The following is a 22,709-nucleotide window of genomic DNA, read 5'->3' on the forward strand; positions in this document are numbered from 1 at the left end:
CAATAGTAACAGGTAGGAAAGATACTGAAGAGGTAGAACCAACTAGTGAGGGACTAGGTGTGGGAGAGAAGGTGAGGAAGGAGCCATGTCTGGTACTCAGATTTCTGGCTGAGACAACTGAACTTAAGCCTCACCAACCAGTACCTCAGGAGGAGTTAGATCAAGAAGAAGGTTTAGGATGCCTGGGTGGCTCAGTTGGTTGAGCGTTCGACTTCGGCTCACATCCTGATCTCACGGTCCGTGAGTTCAAGCCCCGCCTTGGGCTCTGTGCTGACAGCTCGCCTGGAGCCTGCTTCAGATTCTGTCTCTTTCTCTCTCTGTCCCTTCCCTGCTCACAGTCAGTCTCTCTCTCTCTCTCTCTCTCTCTCTCTCTCTCTCTCTCTCTCCCTCCCTCCCTCCCTCCAAAAATAAACTAACATTAAAAACATTTTTTTAAAAAGGAGTAATGGGTACAGTCCATGTGTCAGACCCCACATGAAGAGCTCAGGTGGGATAAACATTTGCTCATCTGAACTCGAACCCTGATTTGTTCCAGGCGATCCAATTTTGAATACCACATCTCATCAACTTTAAAACACACATTTTTTCCCCACATTTTCACATATCTGAAATCAGGATGTTTTAAAATTGACAGGTGACATGGCTTAACTTGCAGTGTTCTTTCTTAGTGGTATGCAAAATAGTGGTGCATCTTACAACAGATGACATCTGGGATTTGATGAAATAGGATAATGTCTACCAATTGTAGAAGAAAATAGTACTTGAACATCTCTCCTCAGGACTTAAATCGTACCTAGTTCCACAAAGATCTGAAGTAACCTGTCAAAGTAAAGCTCATAGGACAGGATGGTTTCTGTAAACAAAACAAAACAAAACAAAACAACACAAAACAAAACAAAACAAACACACAAACCACCCCAGGATCAAATATGTGAAAGAATCCCCAGAACACCCTCATCTCCCACATGAGGGGTTATTAGTTAGCTATAATTATACTGTGGATAAAAATAACAGAAGGTCAAGCAAGCTTCCAGGAGCCCCCAGTTCTAAGAACTATGATCAAAACCAGGAGACAGAATAATTTGAAAAAAATAACAAGTTGACTGACTTTCAAAGAGCACAGAGATGGGTGTGGCCAGGCGGGGGTGGGGGGGAGCAGGGTTGGTCTCAGAAAAGACATCTTTAAAGAATAGTAGACTTGGTGGGTCCTTGAAGCTCACTAAGACAAAGCTATTAATGTCTTACTGATGTTGTTCAAGGGCTTCATACATCTTTATTCAAGAACTGAACAAGCACCTCCTGGAACAAAACGTGAAGAACAGCTTACTGCTTTCCAGACTTCATGGCACAGCTACATGTCTGGTCCACACTCATTTTGGGAGAAGCCAGGCTGTTGCCACAGGCACAGACCAGAGCCTCCCCCGCTTCCACTGAAGGTACCATGGCAGGGTTCCCAATGGAGGCTACACGGCTGCCTGTCTCCTCCAAGATGTGAAGATCGGAAATGCTACACATTAGAAACTCCAAGGACTTGCCTTTATTTCTCTTCTGAAACTCAGCATCTCCCTGCTCTATTATCAAAGACTAAGTCACACATTTACCTCTGACAGCTCTGACCTTCCTGCTTGAATACCCAAGCTCTACTTGGGACAAGTAATAATTTTTGCAATGGTTACGGAGGTGTTCACACTAACAGCAACATGCAAAGAGGACTTGGCACGTGCCATGCTTTGTTTGTATTCTCTCATTTCACACACATACCTTGGGAACACTAGTCCTATTTTATTAATGAAATCTGGGGCATTGAAGGAGAAAAAGATAGCTCCTATATCTTGGTTTAAAGCAAAAGATCTCTTTTAAGCCAGGAGTGGGAGAAGATGATATATGACTGCCTGTTACACCACTCTTTATACTTCTGTATGTATGTTTCCACAATCAGTTTTTTTTTTTTCATTTTAAAAATGAGCCTGTAGTTTACCACTCCATGAGTGGCCAAAAATACCCCTCCCACCAACACCAAGAGAAAAGCATGAAGAGATGCTCCTGGCTGCTCCCACCCCCAGCCCTCAGGATGCCCTCCCCTGGTTTGACTACTTAAAGTCTAACTGCGAAGGAGAAACAAAGAAAAAAAGAGAATAAAGGAAAGGACTAAGGTCGGGATACTCCTGTTCTCTAAGTATGTGTGGTCCTAAGTCTTTAAATTGTTAGGCACAAACTCTATTTAAAATAATGATGCCCGGGGGAGCCTGGGCATCTGAGCGTCTGACTCTTGATTTCAGCTCAGGTCACGATCTCACAGTTTATGATTTCGAGCCCCACATTGGGCTCTGTGCTGACAACATAGAACCTGCTTGAGATTTGCTGTGTCCTCTTCTCTCTGCCCCTCCCCTGCTGGTTCTCTCTCTAAATAAATAAATAAATAAATAAATAAATAAAGTTTAAAATAAAAATGATGCCTGCACAGAGACAAGCACTAAGACAAAAGGATTTCCAAACTATCTACTGACCACAGGGAAATTTATCTTGTTGGAAAGACCAGTTCCAACTTCATTGCATAGCTGCTTTAAGAAAGACATGGGCCCTTGATGGGGCACCTGGGTGGCTCAGTCGGTTAAGCATCCGACTTCAGCTCAGGTCGTGATCTTGCAGTTCATGAGTTCCAGCCCTGTGTCAGGCTCTGTGCCTCTTCAGATTCTGTGTGTGTGTGTGTGTGTGTGTGTGTGTGTGTGTGTGTGTCCCTTCCCTACTTACACTCTGTCTTTATCTCTCTCAAAAATAAACATTAAAAAAAAATTAAAAAAAAAAAAAGACAGATATGGGCCCTCAAAACCCTGAACTCAAAGAACTTTTAAATAAGGTAACAGTTGATGGCACTTTGAAACTCATGAGGGGTGCCTGGGTGGCTCAGTGGATCCCTCTCTTGATATCAGCTCAGGTCATGATCTCATGGTCATCAGATGGAGCCCTGTGTCGGGCTCCATGCTGAGCATGGAACCTACTTGAGATTCCCTCTCTCAAAATAAATAAACTTAAAAAAAAAAAAAAGAAAGAAAGAAAAGGAAAGAAACAGTACTCATGAAAGCTACTGTAGTAACTTTAGAGAGGTCAAACGTGGGCCATAATAAAGCATAGCATTTAACATTTTGTGTGTGTAGGGGAGCCTGGGTAGCTCAGTTAGTTAGGCAGCTGACTTCGGCTCAGGTTATAATCTAGCAGTTTGTGAGTTCGAGCCCCGCATCGGGCTCTGTGCTGACAACTCAGAGCCTGGAGCCTGCTCCAGATTCTGTCTCTTCCCCTCTCTCTACCCCTCCCCTGCTCAAGCTCCGTGTCTCTCTGTCTCTCAATAATAAATAAATGTTAAAAAAAATTAAAATTTTGTGTATGTAAAACTTTGGTATTTGGAAGTATTTAGATATAATAAGATTGAGTGTGATTTTGAAATATTTTAAATTATTATGAAGGTTTGTCATTGCCATACTAGTGCTTGCAAGATCTATAATTTATAAGTTGGAATTCTTTTCTTTTAAAGTAGACTCCACGCCATACGTGGGGCTTGAACTCATGACCCTGAGATCAAGAGTCGCATGCTCTGCCAACTGAGCCAGCCAGGCACCCCTGTAAGTTGGAATTCTTAATGAAGAGCCAAACTTCTAATTATCACACATTCATGCAGAACTTTAATCTGTTCTACCAGAATTTGCTTTACGACACAACACAGAATGAGAATGGTATCTGCTCTAGAAATCAGCTGAAACCAAGGCCTGAACTCAGGGAGAAGGGCTGACACACTCTGTAGTCCACTCACTTCTAACATTTACCCAGGAGGAAACCCGCAAAGATCATCTAGGCCTGTGACTTCACCAACAGCTGAGGAAACTGAGGCCAGGGGCAGAAGTGACATACCAAGTTCCAGAAGTTATTTACCAGGAATAAACTTCCCCAAGACCCTAGGAGATTAGAAGCAATAAATCAGGTGCAGAGAGGGGTGGGTTGTTGTGGTTACACTTAAGGCTTAACGTGGTAACAGATGGCCACTGACAAGGGAAGACAAGGCAGAAAAATGAGAGTTTATTACAAAATAATGATAGATCTGGGGCACTTGATCGGTCAGTACAGCATGTGACTTTTGATCTCAGGGCTGTAAGTTTAAGCCTCACATTGTAAGTTCAAGCCTCACAGTATAGACTGCTTAAAAATAAAATCTTTAAAACATTTTTAAAATGTTTTTTAATTTAAAATATTTTTATGTTTTTAATAATTATGTATCTCAAGAATAAAACATGAGTCCTGGGGTACCTGGGTGTCTCACTCAGTTAAGTGTCTGACTCTTGGTTTTGGCTCAGGTCATGATCTCACAGTTTGTGGAATCAAGCCCCGCATCCAGCTCTGCACTGACACTGTGGAGCCTGCTTGGGATTCTCTCTCTCTCTCTCTCTCTCTCTCTCTCTCTGCCCCACCCGTGCTCACATGCTCTTTCTCATTTTTTAAAAAACTGTTAAAAAAATAAAAACATGAATACAAATCATTATGAAAAGATCAATAAATGTGGTAATCTCCACTTAAAAAAAAAAGAAGAAGGGGCACTGGGTGGCTCAGTCAGTTCAGCATCTGACTCGTGATCTCAGCTCAGGTCATGATCTCACAGTTCATGAGTTCAGGCCCCATGTCAGGCTCTGCACTGATAGTGCGGAGCCTGCTTGGGATTCTGTTTCTCCCTCTCTGCCCTTCTCTTCTCTCTCTCTCAAAATAAATAAACAAACTTTAAAAAGAAAGACAAGAAGAAGAAGAAGAAGAAGAAGAAGAGGAGGAGGAGGAGGAGGAGGAGGAGGAGGAGGAAGAGGAGGAAGAGGAGGAAGAGGAGGAAGAGGAGGAAGAGGAGGAGGAGGAGGAGGAGGAGGAGGAGGAGGAGGAGGAGGAAGAGGAGGAGGAGGAGGAGGAGGAAGAGGAGGAGGAGGAGGAAGAGGAGGAGGAGGAGGAAGAGGAGGAGGAGGAGGAAGAGGAGGAGGAGGAGGAAGAGGAGGAGGAGGAGGAGGAGGAGGAGGAGGAGGAGGAGGAGGAGGAGGAGGAAGAGCAGCAGCAGCAGCTCCTGATATATCTTAGCATGATTTTCAATTAAGAATGTTTTAAGATAGGGGCACCTGGGTGACTCAGTGGGTTGAGCATCCGACTCTTGATTTCAGCTCAGGTCATGATCTTATTGCTCATGGGTTTGAGCCCCACATCCATCCCCTGCTAGTGATTCTCCCTCCCTCACTCTCTCTCTGTCCCTTCCCCACTCACTCTCTCAAAATAAATTAAAACAAAAAAAAATTTTTTTAAAAAAAGAATGTTTTAAGATAGAAAGAGCTCTCATTCAAAGGGGTCAGCTCCAGGTGTCTGGAAGGTTAAGTCCAATGGAATACCTTCATGCCCAACAATGCTAGATAAGGTTACATATACAGGCGCTTGTGTTTTCAAGGATAGATGAAGTTTGTTTTTGAGATGTACACATATCTCACAGACAATAAAGCTAATACTATGAATTCTGAGAGCTAAAATAACTTTTACACTGGTGACAACTTATCTAAATTACCTGAAATAAAAATGACTGACTGCAAATAAGCCCTCAAGAATGTACAGCACTTAAGCATTACTAATTACCACTCCCAAGGCCACACGTATGGCAAAGAGCACCTTATCAATCCAATGATGTTGCACGAGTCCAAAGATGATGTGGATAAGAATTTATGACTCCAGTTTGAAGAAAGAAGAATATTAGCTTCACATGATCTCTATCCCGTGATTGGGAGGGTCCCCCCTTGCCATCCCTCTCCTCCCCTGCAGCTTACCTTTCTCTCTAATAACAGAACAAGGAAGAGGTGACTGCTGTAAGACACATCTTACATTTCTAGATGTCAAATGTGTTCTTTTACAATGTTCCTGGTGTCACCTCCATCCTCAGCCCCAGGCCATCCCTTCCCCATCACCTCTACAACGAATGGGTTTCTAATGACGCTCCTGAGGTGATCTCACCCCTGCGTACAGCACCTCCCTGTGGACAGGGCTAGCTAGGCACCAGGCTTACAGAGGCGTGCACCTGGTCCACTGGAAACCTGAACTGATGCTTGACCTTTCATCCTGTGCTAGAACTGCAGCGACTTTTACCTCTGCCAGTTTCTTTGCCTCACAGTCACTGACACACGATTTTAGAAGAAAGAACAGGAGCTCTGGAGCCAGGAAATCCTGGGATGAATCCCAGATCCAGCATCCAAATTGAGCTATGGGACTGGAAACAAGTTACTTTTCCTTCCTGAGCCTTAGATCCTTAATTGTAAAAGAAGAGAGCTGTGCAGAGCAAATGCACACTTTACGTCGGTGCCATCAAGTGTCTGGCACACAGTGGGTGCCTCCCTATAATCCCGCTTACAACTGCTGACAATAACTTCTTTCTCTTCACAATATTTTCTCCCATCTCTACTCACTGAGCCCTCTCCTTATGCTTCCTGTCGGCACTATCTTCCACACCTGAATCATGAAGAGGGTTTGGAAAACCCATACTGGGAAATGTGATTATAAGCATTGCCAAAGGTGGTTCATAAAATAGAAATAACAAAACTGCAAAACAGGGCTAACCAATGGAAGAGGTCTGATGACTAAGAAACGGAAGCCCCCCAACACTCCCAGCCCACCTGCCCTTCTTCCCCCCTTATTTACCAGACTTAGCAAATGAAAATGCACAACATCCAAATAAATTTTATTTCCAGGTAAACAGCAAGTATTTCTCTGGTATGTCCCAAGTATTGGAGTAGAAAAGGAAAATGTCTCTCTAGCAAAGAAAAAAAGCCATAGAGAAAGGAAAATAAAAACTATGACTATCAGAGAAAGAAGAGGCTGTCCCTTCCACCCAGTATCACCAGACAGAGCTTAAAGTTCTCTGACCAAAGGAAGATTCCTGCCGAGTCTTAGGATCCTAGAAAGTACCAGAAGGAAGTGGATACTGGCCAAGGGACCCATTAAGCACCAGACCTTAGTGAATGAGTTTTGAAGACAGCAGCTGCCCCAACATTCTCAATGTCTATACAAAATCCACCCACTAAATGCTTGATATAGGACTTTTATGGTATTATTTACACATTACTTTTTTAAACCTAATTTTGTTCAATTAGAGAATGTATTTTTATTTCCTATAATTCTTTTCCTATGTTAGAAAAGCAAAGTTAAATCACCTATACTTAAAGGTGAGTTTTCTCTTTATTTGGAGATGCATTTTCTGTTTTCAAAGAAAAAGGGTAAAGAGAAGAAAAGGGTGATAAAACTACACAGGAAAACATACCTAGGATAAAGTACAAACCGAAACATCTCTCATGAGGATTACCGCAATAACCTCTCGATGGGACTCCCTGTCTCTGCATATCAGTCTCTTCTCCATCCAGCAGCCAGAATGATCCTTCTAAAAACTTAAGTCCCATCATGTCACTTCTTTGCTCCAAGTCTTCTGGCAGCTTCCCATCTTACTCTGCATGAGAACTAGTCCTTCTAGCAGCCTGTAAGTCCCTGCAGGACCTGCCATCTGCTCCTTTTACCCCCTCTGACTCTCCTTCTCCTGCCCAGCTTCCTTAGTTCCAGCCACACTGACCTCTGCCCACAACATGCTTGCCCAGGATACCCCTATACTCGAATCTATCCTCCTTCAAATCTATGCTTTGATGTCAACTTCCCCACAATGCCTTCTCTGGCTACTTTTCCAAATCATAGCTCCCATTCCTAGCATGCCCAATTCCCCCCCATTTCCTGCTGTATTTTTCTCCAATCCACCAATCCCCATCAACCCACTATAGATTTTACTAAGTTGTATGTTTGTGTCTCTCCTCACTGGAATGTAGAGAAGAAATGTTGGCATATTGTTCACTACAGCATCCCAAGCATGCTGAATGGTACACGGCACACAGTAGGCACTTGACAAAATTATTGAGTGTTCAATAAACAAAGTAAAAATAATGAGTTACACTGGATAAAATGTATTTACTACAAGCTGAACAATGAAAAACTGTGGGGTTTTCTTCAAGATTTCAAAGTTGAAGACCAGCTCCTCTGCTGAAGTCCCTAATTTGCTTTTTTTTTTTTTCCTAAGCAGAAAATTAGCAGGAGTCAGAGAGGAATGTCATTTTCCCACTTCTGATACCAATATTCAAAAATGTAGGACATAGCATACTCTCCTTGTTAGCATTTTATAAATAGTATAATTGTAATTAAAAAAAGGAACATATTTTCCTAAAGTAACATCCTTTTTGAGTGCTTCCCTTAAATGTAAGTGGACTAATATGCCAATAAAAATGCAAAGAGTGGCTGAATGGATTAAAAAAAAATCCGGATCCATCTATATACTGCTTATAAGAGACTCACTTAAAATGTAAAGACACATAAACTGACAGTAAAGGGTTGGAAAACGATATTGCATGTAAATGGAAACCAAAAGAGGGGCATCTGGGTGGCTCAGTCAGCTGAGCGTCTGACTCTTGGTTTTGGTTCAGGTCATGATCTCACAGTTCTTGAGTTTGAGCCCCACATTGGGCTCCGTACTGAAAGTGTGGAGCCTGCTTGGGGTTTCTCTCTCCCCCTCTCTCAAAAAATAAACAAACAAATTTTTTTTAAAAATGGAAACAAAAGAAATTTGGGCCAGTTATACTTATACCTCAAGGAACTAGAACAAAAAACTGTAATAACAAAGAAGAGCATTATTTAATATTAAAGGAGTCAACCCAACAAGAGTATATAACATTTGTAAATATTTATGCATCTAACATAGTGGAGCACCTAAACACATAGAGCAAATATTTATAGACCTAAAGAAATAGACAGCAATACAATTACAGTATGAGACTTTAACAACCCACATTCACCAATGGATAGATCATCTCAGACAAATTATCAGTAAGGAAACATCAGCTTTAAAGGACACATTAGACCAGAAGAACTTAACAGATACATACAGGACATTCTATCCAAAAGCAGCAGAATACACATTCCTCTCAAGTGCATCTGGGACATTCTCAAGGATAGACCAGAGGTTAGGCCACAAGTCTTAGTAAATTTATCAAGAATCTGTTTTGACCATTATGATAAAACCAATTACCAGAAGAAAACTGGAAAATTCACCATTATGTGGACATTAAATGACATGCTGTGGAACAACCAATGGGTCAAAAATGAATCAAAAGACAAAAAAAAAATACCTTGGGACAAATGAAAACAGAAATACAACACATCAAAACTTACGGGATGCAACAAAAGCAGTTCTAAGAGGGAAGTAATTATCAATAAATGCCTACACTTCAAGAAACAAGATCCCAAATAAACAACTTAACATTACACCTCAAGGAACTAGAAAAAGAACAAAGCCCAAACTTAAGAGAAGAATGGAAATAACAAAATCAGAGCAGAAATAAATGAAATAGGGACCAATAAGACAACAGAAAAGATCGATGAAATTATGGTCTGGTTCTTTGGAAAGAAAGACAAAATTGACAAACTTGTAGCTAGACTCACCAAGAAAAGGATTCAAATAAAATCAGAAATCAAAGAGAAGGTATTACAACTGGTACCACAGAAACACAAAGGATCGTAAAAGACTACAGTGAACAATTATATGCCAACAAACGGGACAACCTAAAAGAAACGAATACCTAGAAACATACACCTACCAAGACTGAACCAGGAAAAAAAGTAAAAATCTAAACAGACCAATTACTAATAAGGAGATTGTAGTAGTATTCAAAATCTCCCAACAAACACAAGTCCAGGACCAGATAACTCCATGGGTGAATTCTACCAAACATTTAAAGAATAGCAATCCTTTTCAAATTCTTCCAAATAATAGAAGAGAACACACTTCCAAACTCATTTTATAATGCCAGCATTACCCTGATACAGAACGTAGACAACAACACCACAGAAAAGAAAATTATATGCCACTAGGGTAACAGATATTAATTAACAAGACTTATTGTGGTGATCATTTCACAATGTATACAAATATCAAATCTTTATGTTGTACACTTAAAACTAATATAATGTTGCATGTCAATTATACCTCAGTTTAAAAAAAGAAAAAAATTACGGGCCAATATCCATGATGGACATAGATGCATAAATCTTCAACAAAATATTAGCAAACAAAATAAAACACCACATTAAAGGATAATACATAATCATCAAGTGGGATTTACACCAGGGATACAAGAATGGTTCAATATGCATGAATCAATCAATGTGATACACCACCTTCACCAAATGTAAGGTAACAATAATATGATCACCTCAATAGGTGCAAAAAAAAGCACTGTCGACAAAATTCAGCATCCCTTTATGAGAACACCTCTCAACAAAGTAGGTACAGAGGGAACATACCTCAATGTAAAAGGCCATATATGACAAGCTCACAGCTAACATCATACTCAACAGTGAAAATCTAGAAGCTTTACCTGTAAAAGCAGGAACAAGACAAAGATGCCCACTCTCACCACTTTACTCAACATAGTCTGGGAAGTCCAAACCAGAGTGATGAGGCAAGGAAAAGAAATAAAATGCATCCAAACAGGAAAGGAAGAAGTAAAACTACCACTATTTGCATATGACATGACATTACAGAGACAGCCCTAAAAACTCCACCAAAAAACTGTTAGAACTAATAAATTCAGTAAAGTTCCAGGATACAAAATCTATACGTAAAAATCTGTTGCATCTCTATACACTAATAATGAACATTCAAAAAGAGAAATTAAGAAAACAATTCCATTTATAATTGCATAAAAATAAAACACTTTAGAATAAATTTAAGAAGGTGAATATTCTGTACACTGAAAACTGTAAGACACTGATAAAATAAGTTGAAAAAGAAATAAATAAGATATTCTGTGTTAACAGATTGGAAGATACTGTTAAAATGTCCCTACTACCCAAAACAATCTACAGATTTAATGTAATTCCCATCAAATTCCAATGCACTTATCACAGAAACAGAAAAAACAATTCTAAAATTTAAATGGAACCAGAAAAGTCCCTGAGTAGCCAAAGCAATCTTAAAAAAAGAAGAACAAAGCTGGAGGCATCACATGGCCTCATTTCAAACTATATTACAAAACTGCAGTAATCAAAACAGTATGGTACTGGTGTAAGAACAGACATATAGATCAATGGAACAGAATAGAGAGCCCAGAAATAAACCTATGCATATATATGTGGTCATTTAATTAATTACAAGGGAGCCAAGAATATACGATGGAGAAAGAACAGTCTCTTCAACAAATGGTGTGGGGAAAACTGGACAGTCACATGCAAAAGAATAAATCTGGACCACTATCTTACACCATACACAAAAATTAACTCAAGGGATGCCTGGGTGGCACAGTTGGTTGGGCGTCCGACTTCAGTTCAGGTCACAATCTCACGGTTCTTGAGTTCAAGCCCTGCATCAGGCTCTATCTGACAGCTCGGAGCCTGGAGCCTGCTTCAGATTCTGTGTCTCCCTCTCTCTGTGCCCCTCCCCCACTCACACTCTGTCTCACTGTCTCTCTCAAAAATAAAGATTAAAAAAAATTTTTTTAATTAACTGAAATGGGTTAAAGATTTGAATGTTACACCTGAAACCATAAAAGTCCTAGAAGAAAACATAGATGGTAAGTTCCCTGGCATTGGTCTTGGCGATGACTTTTTGAATCTGACACCAAAAGCAAAAGCAACAAACATAAAAATAAACAAGTGGGACTACATCTAAACTAAAAATCTTCTGCACAGCAAAGGAAACCATCACCAAAATGAAAAAGCAACCTACTGAATGGGAAAAAATATTTGCAAATCACATACCTGATACAGGGTTAATATATAAAATAAAGAGCTCATACAATTCAATAGCAAAAAAGAAATCCAATTTTTTAAATGGGCAGATCTGAATAGATATTTTTCCAAAGAAGACCCTACAGATAGCCAATGGCCACACGAAAAGATGCTCGTCACCACTAATCATCAAGGAACTGCAAATCAAAACCACAATGATATATCACCTCCCACCTGTTAGAATAGCTAATATCAAAAAGGCAAGAAATAACAAGAGTTGGAGGGGATGTGGAGAAATGGGAACCTTGGCTCTGTTGGTGGAGTCATGAACTGGTGCCACCACTATGAAAAACAGTATGAAGGTCCCTCAAAAATTTTAAATAGAACTACCATATAGTCCAGAAATTTCACTTGTGGGTATTTATGTAAAGTATTTAAACAATCTGCACTCCATGTTCACTGCATCATTATTTACAACAGCCAAGATATAGAAACAATCTAAGTGTCCATATATGGATGAATAGATAAGAAAATAGGGCATATATGTTATATTGTGATTTATAGTAAGAAATATATAGTCTTTAAACTTGGTCTTTAATCCAGTTTCTGGCATAGAGCTCCTAAAACTCTTGGAATTTCCTGTGGTAAGAAGGATAGAAGTGGCTTTTGGAAAGCCCTTAGTTAACCTAAAGATGGGGTCTGGTTACCTGGGGAGCCAACAGTGTAATTACAAGATTTTAACTTTCAGTACCCCCACCCCAATCTCTAGGGTGGGGAGAGGGGCTGAAGGTTGAATCAGTCATCACAGGCCGATGATGATTTAATCAATCATGCCTATGTAATAAAGCCTCCCTAAAAACCCAGACAGCATTCAGAGAGTTTCCAGATTAGTGAACACGTGAAGATTTGGAAAGAGTGGTGACCTGGAGAGAGCATGGAGGCTCCACGCCCTTTTCCCCCACCCAACCCTATGTATCCCTTCTACCTGGCTGTTCCTAAGTTATATCCTTTTATAATAAACCAGTGACCTAGTATGTAAAATGTTACCAAGTTCTGTTAGCTTCTCTAACAAATTAATTGAACTCAAGAAAGGAATGATAGGAATCTGGTTTTTAGCCAGTTGGCCAGAAGTACAGGTAATAACTTAGACGTGTGAATGGCATCTAAAGTCCAAGGAGGAGGTCACGGGAACCTCCAATCTGTAGCCAGGTGGTCAGAAGCATAACTAACAGCCTGGGCTTGCTGCTGGCATCTGATACAGAGTAAGGGTTGAAGGCAGTCTTTTAGGACTGAATCTTTCACCTGTGAATCTGATACTATCTTTAAGTAGATAGTGTCAGCATTGAATTCTCAGACACTGTTGGAATCGGTCAGGAACCTAACTTAATACATATACAATGGAATATTATTCAGCCACATATAAGAAGGAAATCTTGCCATCTGCAACAACACGGATGGACCTCGAAGGCATTACGCGAAGTGAACTAAGTCAGACAAAGACAAATACAGCATGATCTCACTTATATATGGAATCACAACAAATGAGCTCATACATATAGAGACTATATTAGTGATTACTGGAGGTAGAGGGTGAGGGGTAGGTAAAGTGGGTAAAGAAGATCAAAAGGTACAAACCTGCAGTTATGAAATAAATAAGTCATGGGGATGTAACTTACAGTACAAGGACTATAGTGAATAATTCTGTATTGCCTGCTTGAAAGTTGCTAAGGGAATAAATCTGAAAATTTCTCATCACAGGAAAAATTGTATTTACAACTATGCACAGTGACAGGTATTACCTAGACTTACTGTGGTGATCATTTTGCAATATAGACAAATAGCAAATCATTATGCTGTACACCTGAAACAATACAACGTTATATATTAATTATACCTTATTTTTTAAAAAAATGGTGCTTTCCAGGTCTCACCACTCACACTAAAAATAAATTCCAGAGTAAAAGATAAGTTCTCGTCAAGTTTCAGCACGACAGGCATTCAATAAATGTTTGCTTTGGGGCGAAGTTCCCATCGGTCACCCTTTTTACAAAGGTCCAAATGAATGACCTTTAAATGGGACACATGTCAAAATCCAAAATGCCAAACAGAATTCTCATTACCTGTGAGTGGAATCTCTCATGAGCTGCTGCAAATCCACCTCCTGCTTCCTCAGGGTTCCAAATGAAGACTGCCTTTCCACAAGGCCTTTGCCTCCAATACTCAGCTTGACCTTCCCTAGTGCCGTCTCGATGGACCCACTCAGCTGGTTTTGAAACTTGCCCTCATATTTCACAAAGTCCGACTCCACAACCGCTGGAGTGAATGAGACATGCAAAGGAGTCTGATGATAATACGGCCACCTCTGCCTTAGGTCACCTACCTTCCCAGTCCTGTGGAAATCCATGAGAAACATGAAGTTTGCATTCAAACTGGAAGTCTGGCAGCCATGCTGTGTATGTGAAAAGGAAAATGGAGCCAATACGATGTGAACTGGTGGCCAGCGTTTCTACCAGGTGCTTTTTTTGTTTGTTTGTTTTTTGTTTTTGGATTTCAATTCCAATATATACGTATATAGATAGGTGCACAAAAAGTATCCAAAGAGTTTAACAAATAATGTTGAAGCAAGCATCCAGGGGTGCCTGGCTGGCTCAGTCAAAAGAGCATGCGACTCTTGATCTCAGGGTTGTTTTAGCCCCACATTGGGCATAGAGATTACTTAAATAAAATTTCAAGCAAGCATCCATTTAAACACTATCCAGATTATAAAATAGAATATTTTAAATGTGCACTTTTCCAGGGTAAAGACTATAAAGGGACTTCATGAGGTTGATACCTAAGCAGAGTGAAAACAGCAGCCTCCGCTCACAACAGAGAGGTCTGCCTTATGTGATATCTAGCAGGTCAGCCAAGTAGACCCTGGGCATCTTCCCTTCCTTCCCACCCATCTTAGAGAACATTCCCTGGGCCTTCATTACCATCTCTATGAAAAAAATTCCCCTCCCCACACTTACCTGTTTATACTGACCTCTACCCAGCCATTTAATTCCTTATCATACCTTATCTCTATTCCTGATAAAGTCAGTTGTCATGCCTGCCCTCCCTCCCTCACTCCAACACCATCCTGGAACACACAAGCTCCAGATTCTCTACCCTTACTTTCCGGCTTCCCAGACTTAGGAAGATGCCACCACCCACCAAGTGTCCCAGCTTCCATCAAGTCCTCCATGAATTACTATCTCATCTGGTCACATCCAGATGGCTATCCCATTGCCTTCAAGCTCTACCCTTCTTTTCTGGACACTAAAGATAAACATCTGATGATTTCATCTCTGAATTGCCAGCCTCATGTCTCCAGATTTCTAGTGTTCTCATCTCTAATCCAACCAAATACCACCATAAAAATAGTCTCAGTCACTGTCATTTGGTATGGTTACACTTAGAGGCTCTTTAGAACTTCACACTGGGCTTTTTTCTTTTCTCTGCCCCAAGGTTCACCTGGGCTCCTTATACTTATACTCTTATACTTCATAAGGCATTCCAATCTTCCTGAAGTCTGAAAGGCTTCTTTCTAACCACTCACTGCCCCCAACACCTGTATTTCTTTCACTCCAGTCAAGAAAGCCCGTTCCTCAACAAAGGTTAATGAGAATTAATCACCCATCATTATCTTTGCAATTTACAAAACAGAGAATCATCTCTCTCACCACCACCAAAAATAAGAAGACTGTGAAAATGCCCTCAATTCAAAGGCTTTTCCTATTTTATTTGTATCCTATGGAATACAAACACTTTGGGAAATTCTTAGGGGAGCAGCACAGAACAGTTGTTAAGAGCTCAAGATTGTAATCACTATTCTAATATTCCTAGCTAGAAGAACTGGCTAAAATTCATCTCCCTGAGCCTCAGTTTTCTCATATCTAATTTGGAGATAATGCCTTCCTGATGAATTCTGTTACAAGTTGATGTACCTAAATCACATAATGCAGAGCCTGGCACATAGCAAATACTCAATGTATCTACTGGATTTAGGCCAGAACAATGTCATTTTCTGATAAATGGAAGTCTTAGGTTATACAAAGTGCTACATAGAAATTCTACCACTTTATCTCCCCTCTTCTCCAGCTATTTCTGGACCAGCTTGAGAGCCTATCCTGGTCTCCCCAGAAAGCTTCATTATGTGAGTAATAAAACTTTTCACACCCTCCCATTGGATATGTAGGATCTGAATCAACCTATTCATGCTCAGTGGCCACAACACCTACGGTGGGCCTTAATTTTACATGTCTTAATTTTACATCACAAACTTCAATATTATTTTTTAAAACTTAAGCTATAACTTTTCACGTCTGCCCTGTAGAATTTTGTTCATTTAAAGAAAGGGTATATCTCTAAGAACAGTATGCAAAGAAACAGGAGAATTCATTATAAGATGTCACCTTACAATCACTCAAGACAGCATGTAACCTAGAAGATGAATCATCATCTTTCTGGAACTAACTGTAGCATATACCCAAAGGAACCTACCTGGACTCCGAAACTGGTCTCCTGTAAGCACATCTCCAAGGGTGACAGATAAAAACTGGTACTTGGGTCTCTGCCAGCACCAGAGTCTCTTTTTTTTGGTCACCAGACCTAGAAGCTGTAATTTATCAGAGTCATTCAAAGTTGATACTGGAATCAGGTCACCTCCAGAATCAACTTCTTTAAGAAAATTCCTTGTTGCTTTGGCAAACATGATGAGAGCCCCAGATTACCTGGAAAAAAAAAGTTACCCCCAAATTAAATAGGAAGTTATTATCTCACCTATTTTTTTTTCTAAAATTGCCTTATTTCTCCCTAGTGTCAATCCTATCTCCTCCCTACAAAACTAGTGTGAGTTCAGTTGATGACAAAAAATTAAATTGAATACTGAAAGAGAACAGGTGTGTAAGTGAAGATAGGCTAGGTTGTGCTTCAGAAAAAAATAAGTTCCAAATATTAGTGGCTTATAACAAGAAAGGTTTATCTATGGGCCACGCTACACTTCCAACACAGGAGGACAAGAAAACTTTTGCCATTGTAGTCATTCAAGGGTCCAGACTAAAGGGGAAGCCTCCTTCTTGAATACTGTCAATCATCACCCAACAGGAAAGAGTTCACACCAGCAATTACATGCTCTGGCCTCAAAGTGACACAGAACACGTTCACTCACAATTCATCAGAAGCGGTCATACGGGCTGAGCCAGCCACAATGGTCAGGAAATATATCTAGAAGGCAGACACATGGGAATATTTGTTGACCAACATACTGACAACCCTAATTTGTAAGATACAAAGGTAGGACCTCTTCTTTGAAGGGTTAATGTGCTTTTTCTCCACACTGTGTGATTTCCCCTATTCACAAATAGAAAGGAACTATTACTTTTTAATTCAGAAATGAAGACCTCATCACTCTTCAGCTGTGGGGAAAAAGAAGAAACACCCTGGAAGATATAAAATACTGTATTCAGTAGAAGAAGTATAGACTATTCCATAAATGGTGTCAGAAGAATGGGATTATCATCTGAAAAAAAATATACAGCCAGATTCCCAGCTCATGCCATACACAAGAGAAAATTCTCAATGGATTTGAGGGTTTTTGAGGAAAAATGAAACTATAGAAGTACTAGTTAAAAATACAAATATTTGTTCAATTGTAGGATGAGAAAGGCCTTTAGGAAGACAAACAGAAAACTGAGAAAATACTTACAATATTTATAAAAAAAAAAACAACTAGAATACTTATAAAAAATACTTGTAAAAAAATCTTATACAAATTGTTTTTAAAACACTGTAATAGAAATATGGGCAAACATTAACAACTCACAATATATAAATTGCACCTAGTTATATACGTATAGACTATATACACACACATACACACACGAATATATATGTGCATACACATAAATACACACACATGTAATTATTACTCAAAAAAAGCACAAGTGAAATAAGGTGTTTTTTTTTTAATTATCCATGCTCAAAGATTAAATTATCCAATGTATAAGAAATGTGGTTTATTTGTATTTGTACCCTTGTGTCTGGCAGTCACACAGATAGAAAATCACAGAGTTTGAGAGCTGGGATTAGTCTTAGACATTAACTAGTTGAACCTGCTTGCTTTGACATGAACCTCCCCTAGGACATCAGAAAATGTTTGCCTTACTTATCACTCGCCCTTCTCTCAAGTGCCTTTTCTCTGATTATTGTTTAGCTCCCTATGTTCTTGTGTATTAACAGTAAGAATAAACATTTAAGGAAAGTGTTCTAAAACATAAAAAGTTACTTTTTGATAAACAGTGAACAGCAAGGAAGGAAAAGTCCCTATGCTCAGACTCTCATCTGTAATTCATTCTCACTATATTAAATTGCTTGCTTGTGCTGAGCACTTATTCACTTATTGAAACATTTCCTGAATCATTCACTAATTGTCCTTAAGTGCCTACTACACACAGGTACTTGCGTTAAGCACTTAGGATACTGATACAAAAAGTAATCTATCTCTACACAGATGGCCAACAGACACATGAAAAGATGCTCAACAGCACTAATTACTAGGAAAATGCAAATCAAAACTATAATAAGATATTACTTCACACCACTCAGAATGGCTAGAATCAAAAAGACAAGAAGTAATAAGTGATAGTGAGGATGTGGAGAAAAAGGAACCCTCATGCACTCTTGGTGGGAATGTAAATTGGTGCAGCTGCTGTGGAAAACAATATGCAGCTCCCTCAAAATATTAAAAATAGAAACACCATATGATCCAGTAATCCCACTACTGGAATTTACTCAAAACAAAAATGCTAATTTGAAAAGATATATGCACCCTATGTTTACTGCAGCATTTACAACAGCCAAGATATGGAAGCAAACCAAGTGTCCCCTGACAGACAAATGAATAAATAAGATGTGGTGTGTGTGTGTGATGGAATAATACTCAGCCATAAAAAAGAATGAGATCGTGCCATTTGCAACAACATGGAGGGACCTAGAAGGTATTAGTTTCAGTAAATCAGACAAAGGCAAATAACCAGAGGATTTCACTTATATGTGGAATCAAATAAACAAACAAAAGCAGAAACAGAGCCATAACACAGAGAACAAACTGATGGTTGCCAGAGGGGTGGGGTAGGGAGATGGGTGAAGGGGAGTGGAAGCTACAGGCTTCCAGCTATAGAATAAGTCACAGCGATGAAAGGTACAGCAAAAGGAATATAGTCAATGGTATTGCAAAAGCCTTGTATAGTGACAGGCAGTAGCTACAGTTGTGGTGTGCATAAGTTAGAGTTGTCAAATCATATACTATACATCTGAAACTAATATAACAGTGGGTGTCAACTATACTTCAATAAATATATAAAGTAATCTCTCTCCTTGATGAGCTACTAGTTTGGTGGCCAGATAGAAACATAAACAGCTAGGCTTTATGCTAGATATTGACATCGTCATAAGAAATGAACCAAGAAAAGGGTTCTAAATCCAACTGGAGAGAAGCATACGGTCAGAGAAGTCCTCCTGAAGTACACAGGATCCAACTGCATTTTGTGGACTAAGTAGAAACAGGCAGAGGATCAGCAATTATAAAAGCCTGGCATTGCAGGAGGTGGTGGAAGGGGTGGGGAAGATCGTGCATGGCAAGATTTGTGACTGACAAGCTCATCATGGTCCACGAGACATCATTTTGTGTAAGTATACCCATCACCACTTGCTTGACAGATACAGAATTACCTTTCAAGCTCTGGGATTGGTTCTCTCATTGGAGTGCACGGTTCTAGAGCAGAGAAGGGCAAAGGACAGGGATGAGGAAGCCTTGGTCCAGGCCATGCAAGCCGTGCCTCCCTTGCTGGGGGCCAGAGCAGCAGGAGCCATCAGAGGGGTTGTACAGGGAGCAATGCAATCAAGGGTGGACCGTTAGCAAGATCTTCCAGAAGCAAAACAGGAAACCAGCTGGGAGGGAACAAGATTAGAGATGGACGTCAAATGGTTATACTGAACTATGTCATCGGTGTAAGGATAGAAAAGATGCTGATTTGGTGGTTTCCCCTGAACTCTGGTTGGATGTGAGGGTGGTGTGGAAAGGGACTCCAAAGGATGGTCTCCAGGTATGTCAGGTGTGGGTTGGCCAAGGAGATAGAGATGCCAGGTACCAAGAAAGGAAATTCAGGAGGAAGCAGATTGGTGGGGGACATACCTGCTGAAAGTGGATGCAGGGTAGCGTGCAAGATTTATTTTGCCGAACGTACGGAAAGAACCTTTAACAAAATAAGGTCTCCCCAATGATCTGTGGGAATTCATCCTGCTTGTCCAAGAGCAGAGCTACCGCAGAATCTGCCTCAGTATATACACCATTGGTATCTGCATCTCTAGTTTTATAATTTCTATTCTTTTCTGGTATAACATGAAAGGGAGTTCACTAACTTCCCTTCAGGTCAAACAGGTTTCTGAAAAAGCCAAATCAGACTTGCCATTAAAAAAACATAACTTGGGGCGCCTGGGTGGCTCAGTCAGTTACGTGTCCAACTCTTGGTTTTGGCTCAGGTCAGGATCTCATGGTTCATGTGTTCAAGCCCCGCATCAGACTCTGCACTGACAGGCCAGAGCCTGTTTCAGATTCTCTCTCTCTCTGCCCCTCCCCTACTCGCTCACTCTCAAAATAAATTTAAAAAAAAAAAAAAAAAAGGAAAACAAATATATACATAACATAATAAAATCCATCTGTTGTGGATGACAAAGCTGTTGTAATGACACTAATCCTCCCCAGAGGAATTAGAGGCTAAAGAAAAGGAACTCCTAAATTATTTTGTTTCCATCCACCATCAAACACAGTTAATTTTCCTTCTTGACAGAGTAGTGTGCTTTAGGAAAAGCTAATGCAGGTGGCTATTGCTTTATAGGTTTTTATTAGAATCAGGCTAATTCAATCAAGAAAATCCATATATTCTTGCGAAGTTAAAGCTAGAGGTGTCTTTTTATTATGTTTAAATGCATAATATATTACATGGCTCAAATATCTAAATTGTGTAAAAAAAAAATACACTGTGAAATCTCATTTGTCCCCAGATTCCATCTGCCCTTTCAAGGCTCTTCCCTGCAGGTATATTACCACAGTATTTCTTTTTTTTTTTTTTTAATTTTTTTTTTAACGTTTATTTATTTTTGAGACAGGGAGAGACAGCATGAACGGGGAAGGGGCAGAGAGAGAGGGAGACACAGAATCAGAAACAGGCTCCAGGCTCTGAGCTGTCAGCACAGAGCCTGATGCGGGGCTCAAACCCACGGACCGCGAGATCATGACCTGAGCCGAAGTCAGATGCTTAACCAACTGAGCCACCCAGGCGCCCCACCACAGTATTTCTTTATACAAATACAAGTTCAAAGAAGTCTGCACACTGTTCTGCAGACATCTTATTTTTTTTTATCGTGTAACAAGATGTGCTGGAAATCTTCCCATGTTAGTACCTTCATCTTTGCAGCTGAATACTCCATCATGTGGCTGTACCACTGTTTGTCTTGTAGGGCTGATCACATAGGTTATGTCTGCGTTTTTTAGCATAAGAGTACCACACTAAATACTCTTGGACATGTCTTCTTCATACATGGGTAGGAGAATCCAAAGGAAGATTCCTACAAAAGGGATTGCTAGACGTATGGGTAAATACATCTATAATTTTAGGGGCTGTACCATTTTGCAGTCTCACCAGTAAGGTATCAAAGTCTCAGCAGTTCTCAAACTTTTATATTTTTGTCAGTATCATAGGTGAGAAACAGTATATCTCAGTATAGTCTTAGGATATGTTATTTTAATATGAATTTAATCAAGCATCTTTTGTTTAAAGGATTTTTGTATTTCCTTTTCTTAACCATTTGTGTCCTTGGTCCATTTTCTATTTTTTTTCTTTATTCCTAGGAGTTTTTTATATAATAGGCCAGCTAAAACACAGGATAGAAATTTAATACAGTCGAGTTTATCATGTGGCAGTGGAAACAATAAGCTGCCATACCATTCTCAAATATCTAAAGTAACAGTCTAGCCAGGAAAGATTAAATACTATGCCTGGAAGCCAACTGACAGATCTAGAACCCACATTGCCTGACAGACAAGCACAATAGGGTCTCAATTCAACATTAGTCAGAATTCAGATTCAAATTTCCAGTGTGCTCCAATCTCAAAGGAGACAAAAATGGCCTCATGAGAGAGCTAGCTTAAATTGCTCAATGCCTAAAAACCCACTGCATTTCACAGCTGTACCCCAGATCCTGGCTCTCACAAAAGGCCTTAAGAATTCCATTAGCTATGGGACACCTGGGTGGCTCAATCAGTGAAGCATCTGACTCTTGATTTCAGCTCAGGTCATGATATCATGGTTCGTGAGTTTGAGCCCCACGTTAGGCTCTGCACTGGCAGCCAGGAACCTGCTTGGGAGTGTCTGTCTGTCTGTCTGTCTGTTTCTCTCTCAAAATAAATAAACATTTAAAAGAAAAAAAGAATTTCATTAGCTGGGGGGGATGGGTTAAATAGGTGATGGGGACTAAGGAATGCACTTGTGAGGAGTACGGGGCATTGCATAGAAGTGAATTGCTAAATTGTACACCTGAAACTAATATTACGTTGTACGTTAACTGGAATTTCAATAAAAACTTAAAAAAAAAAGAAATTCCATTAGCAAAAGGCCCTTACTCACCCAGCTGAAAACAATTAGAACTCAGAAAGCAAAAGCAAATGTGGTAAGGATACGGAAGTTTGAATCAGACTCCTGGACAACAGATTTTGAAAGAAGAGACAATGAAAGCAAGACAATACCAAATCAGAAAAGCACCTGGCCAACTGGGGTCACTGGCTCCTGGGAGCAAAGGAAAAATAGGCGCCAAGGTCA

General features: G+C 39.9%; 1 protein-coding gene across 3 annotated transcripts in view; it reads right to left on the reverse strand.

Moving 5' to 3' along the window:
- Positions 1-22,709, reverse strand: part of GSDME (gasdermin E) — a 64,928-nt gene that overhangs the window by 39,293 nt on the left and 2,926 nt on the right. Inside the window, exons 2-5 of one of the 3 annotated variants that reach the window (XM_045052515.1) lie at positions 19,564-19,782; positions 17,003-17,058; positions 16,336-16,565; positions 13,932-14,124 (exon numbers count right to left, since the gene is read on the reverse strand). In XM_045052515.1, coding sequence (XP_044908450.1) covers positions 13,932-14,124; positions 16,336-16,546 — 404 coding nt within the window. In that variant the 5' untranslated portion in view covers positions 16,547-16,565; positions 17,003-17,058; positions 19,564-19,782. The remainder of the gene's footprint in view (positions 1-13,931; positions 14,125-16,335; positions 16,566-17,002; positions 17,059-19,563; positions 19,783-22,709) is intronic. The other 2 variants (XM_006929254.4, XM_003982887.6) reach the window with 2 other exon arrangements.

This window comes from Felis catus, chromosome A2 (assembly GCF_018350175.1).
Source record: "Felis catus isolate Fca126 chromosome A2, F.catus_Fca126_mat1.0, whole genome shotgun sequence".
Lineage (NCBI taxonomy): Eukaryota > Metazoa > Chordata > Mammalia > Carnivora > Felidae > Felis > Felis catus.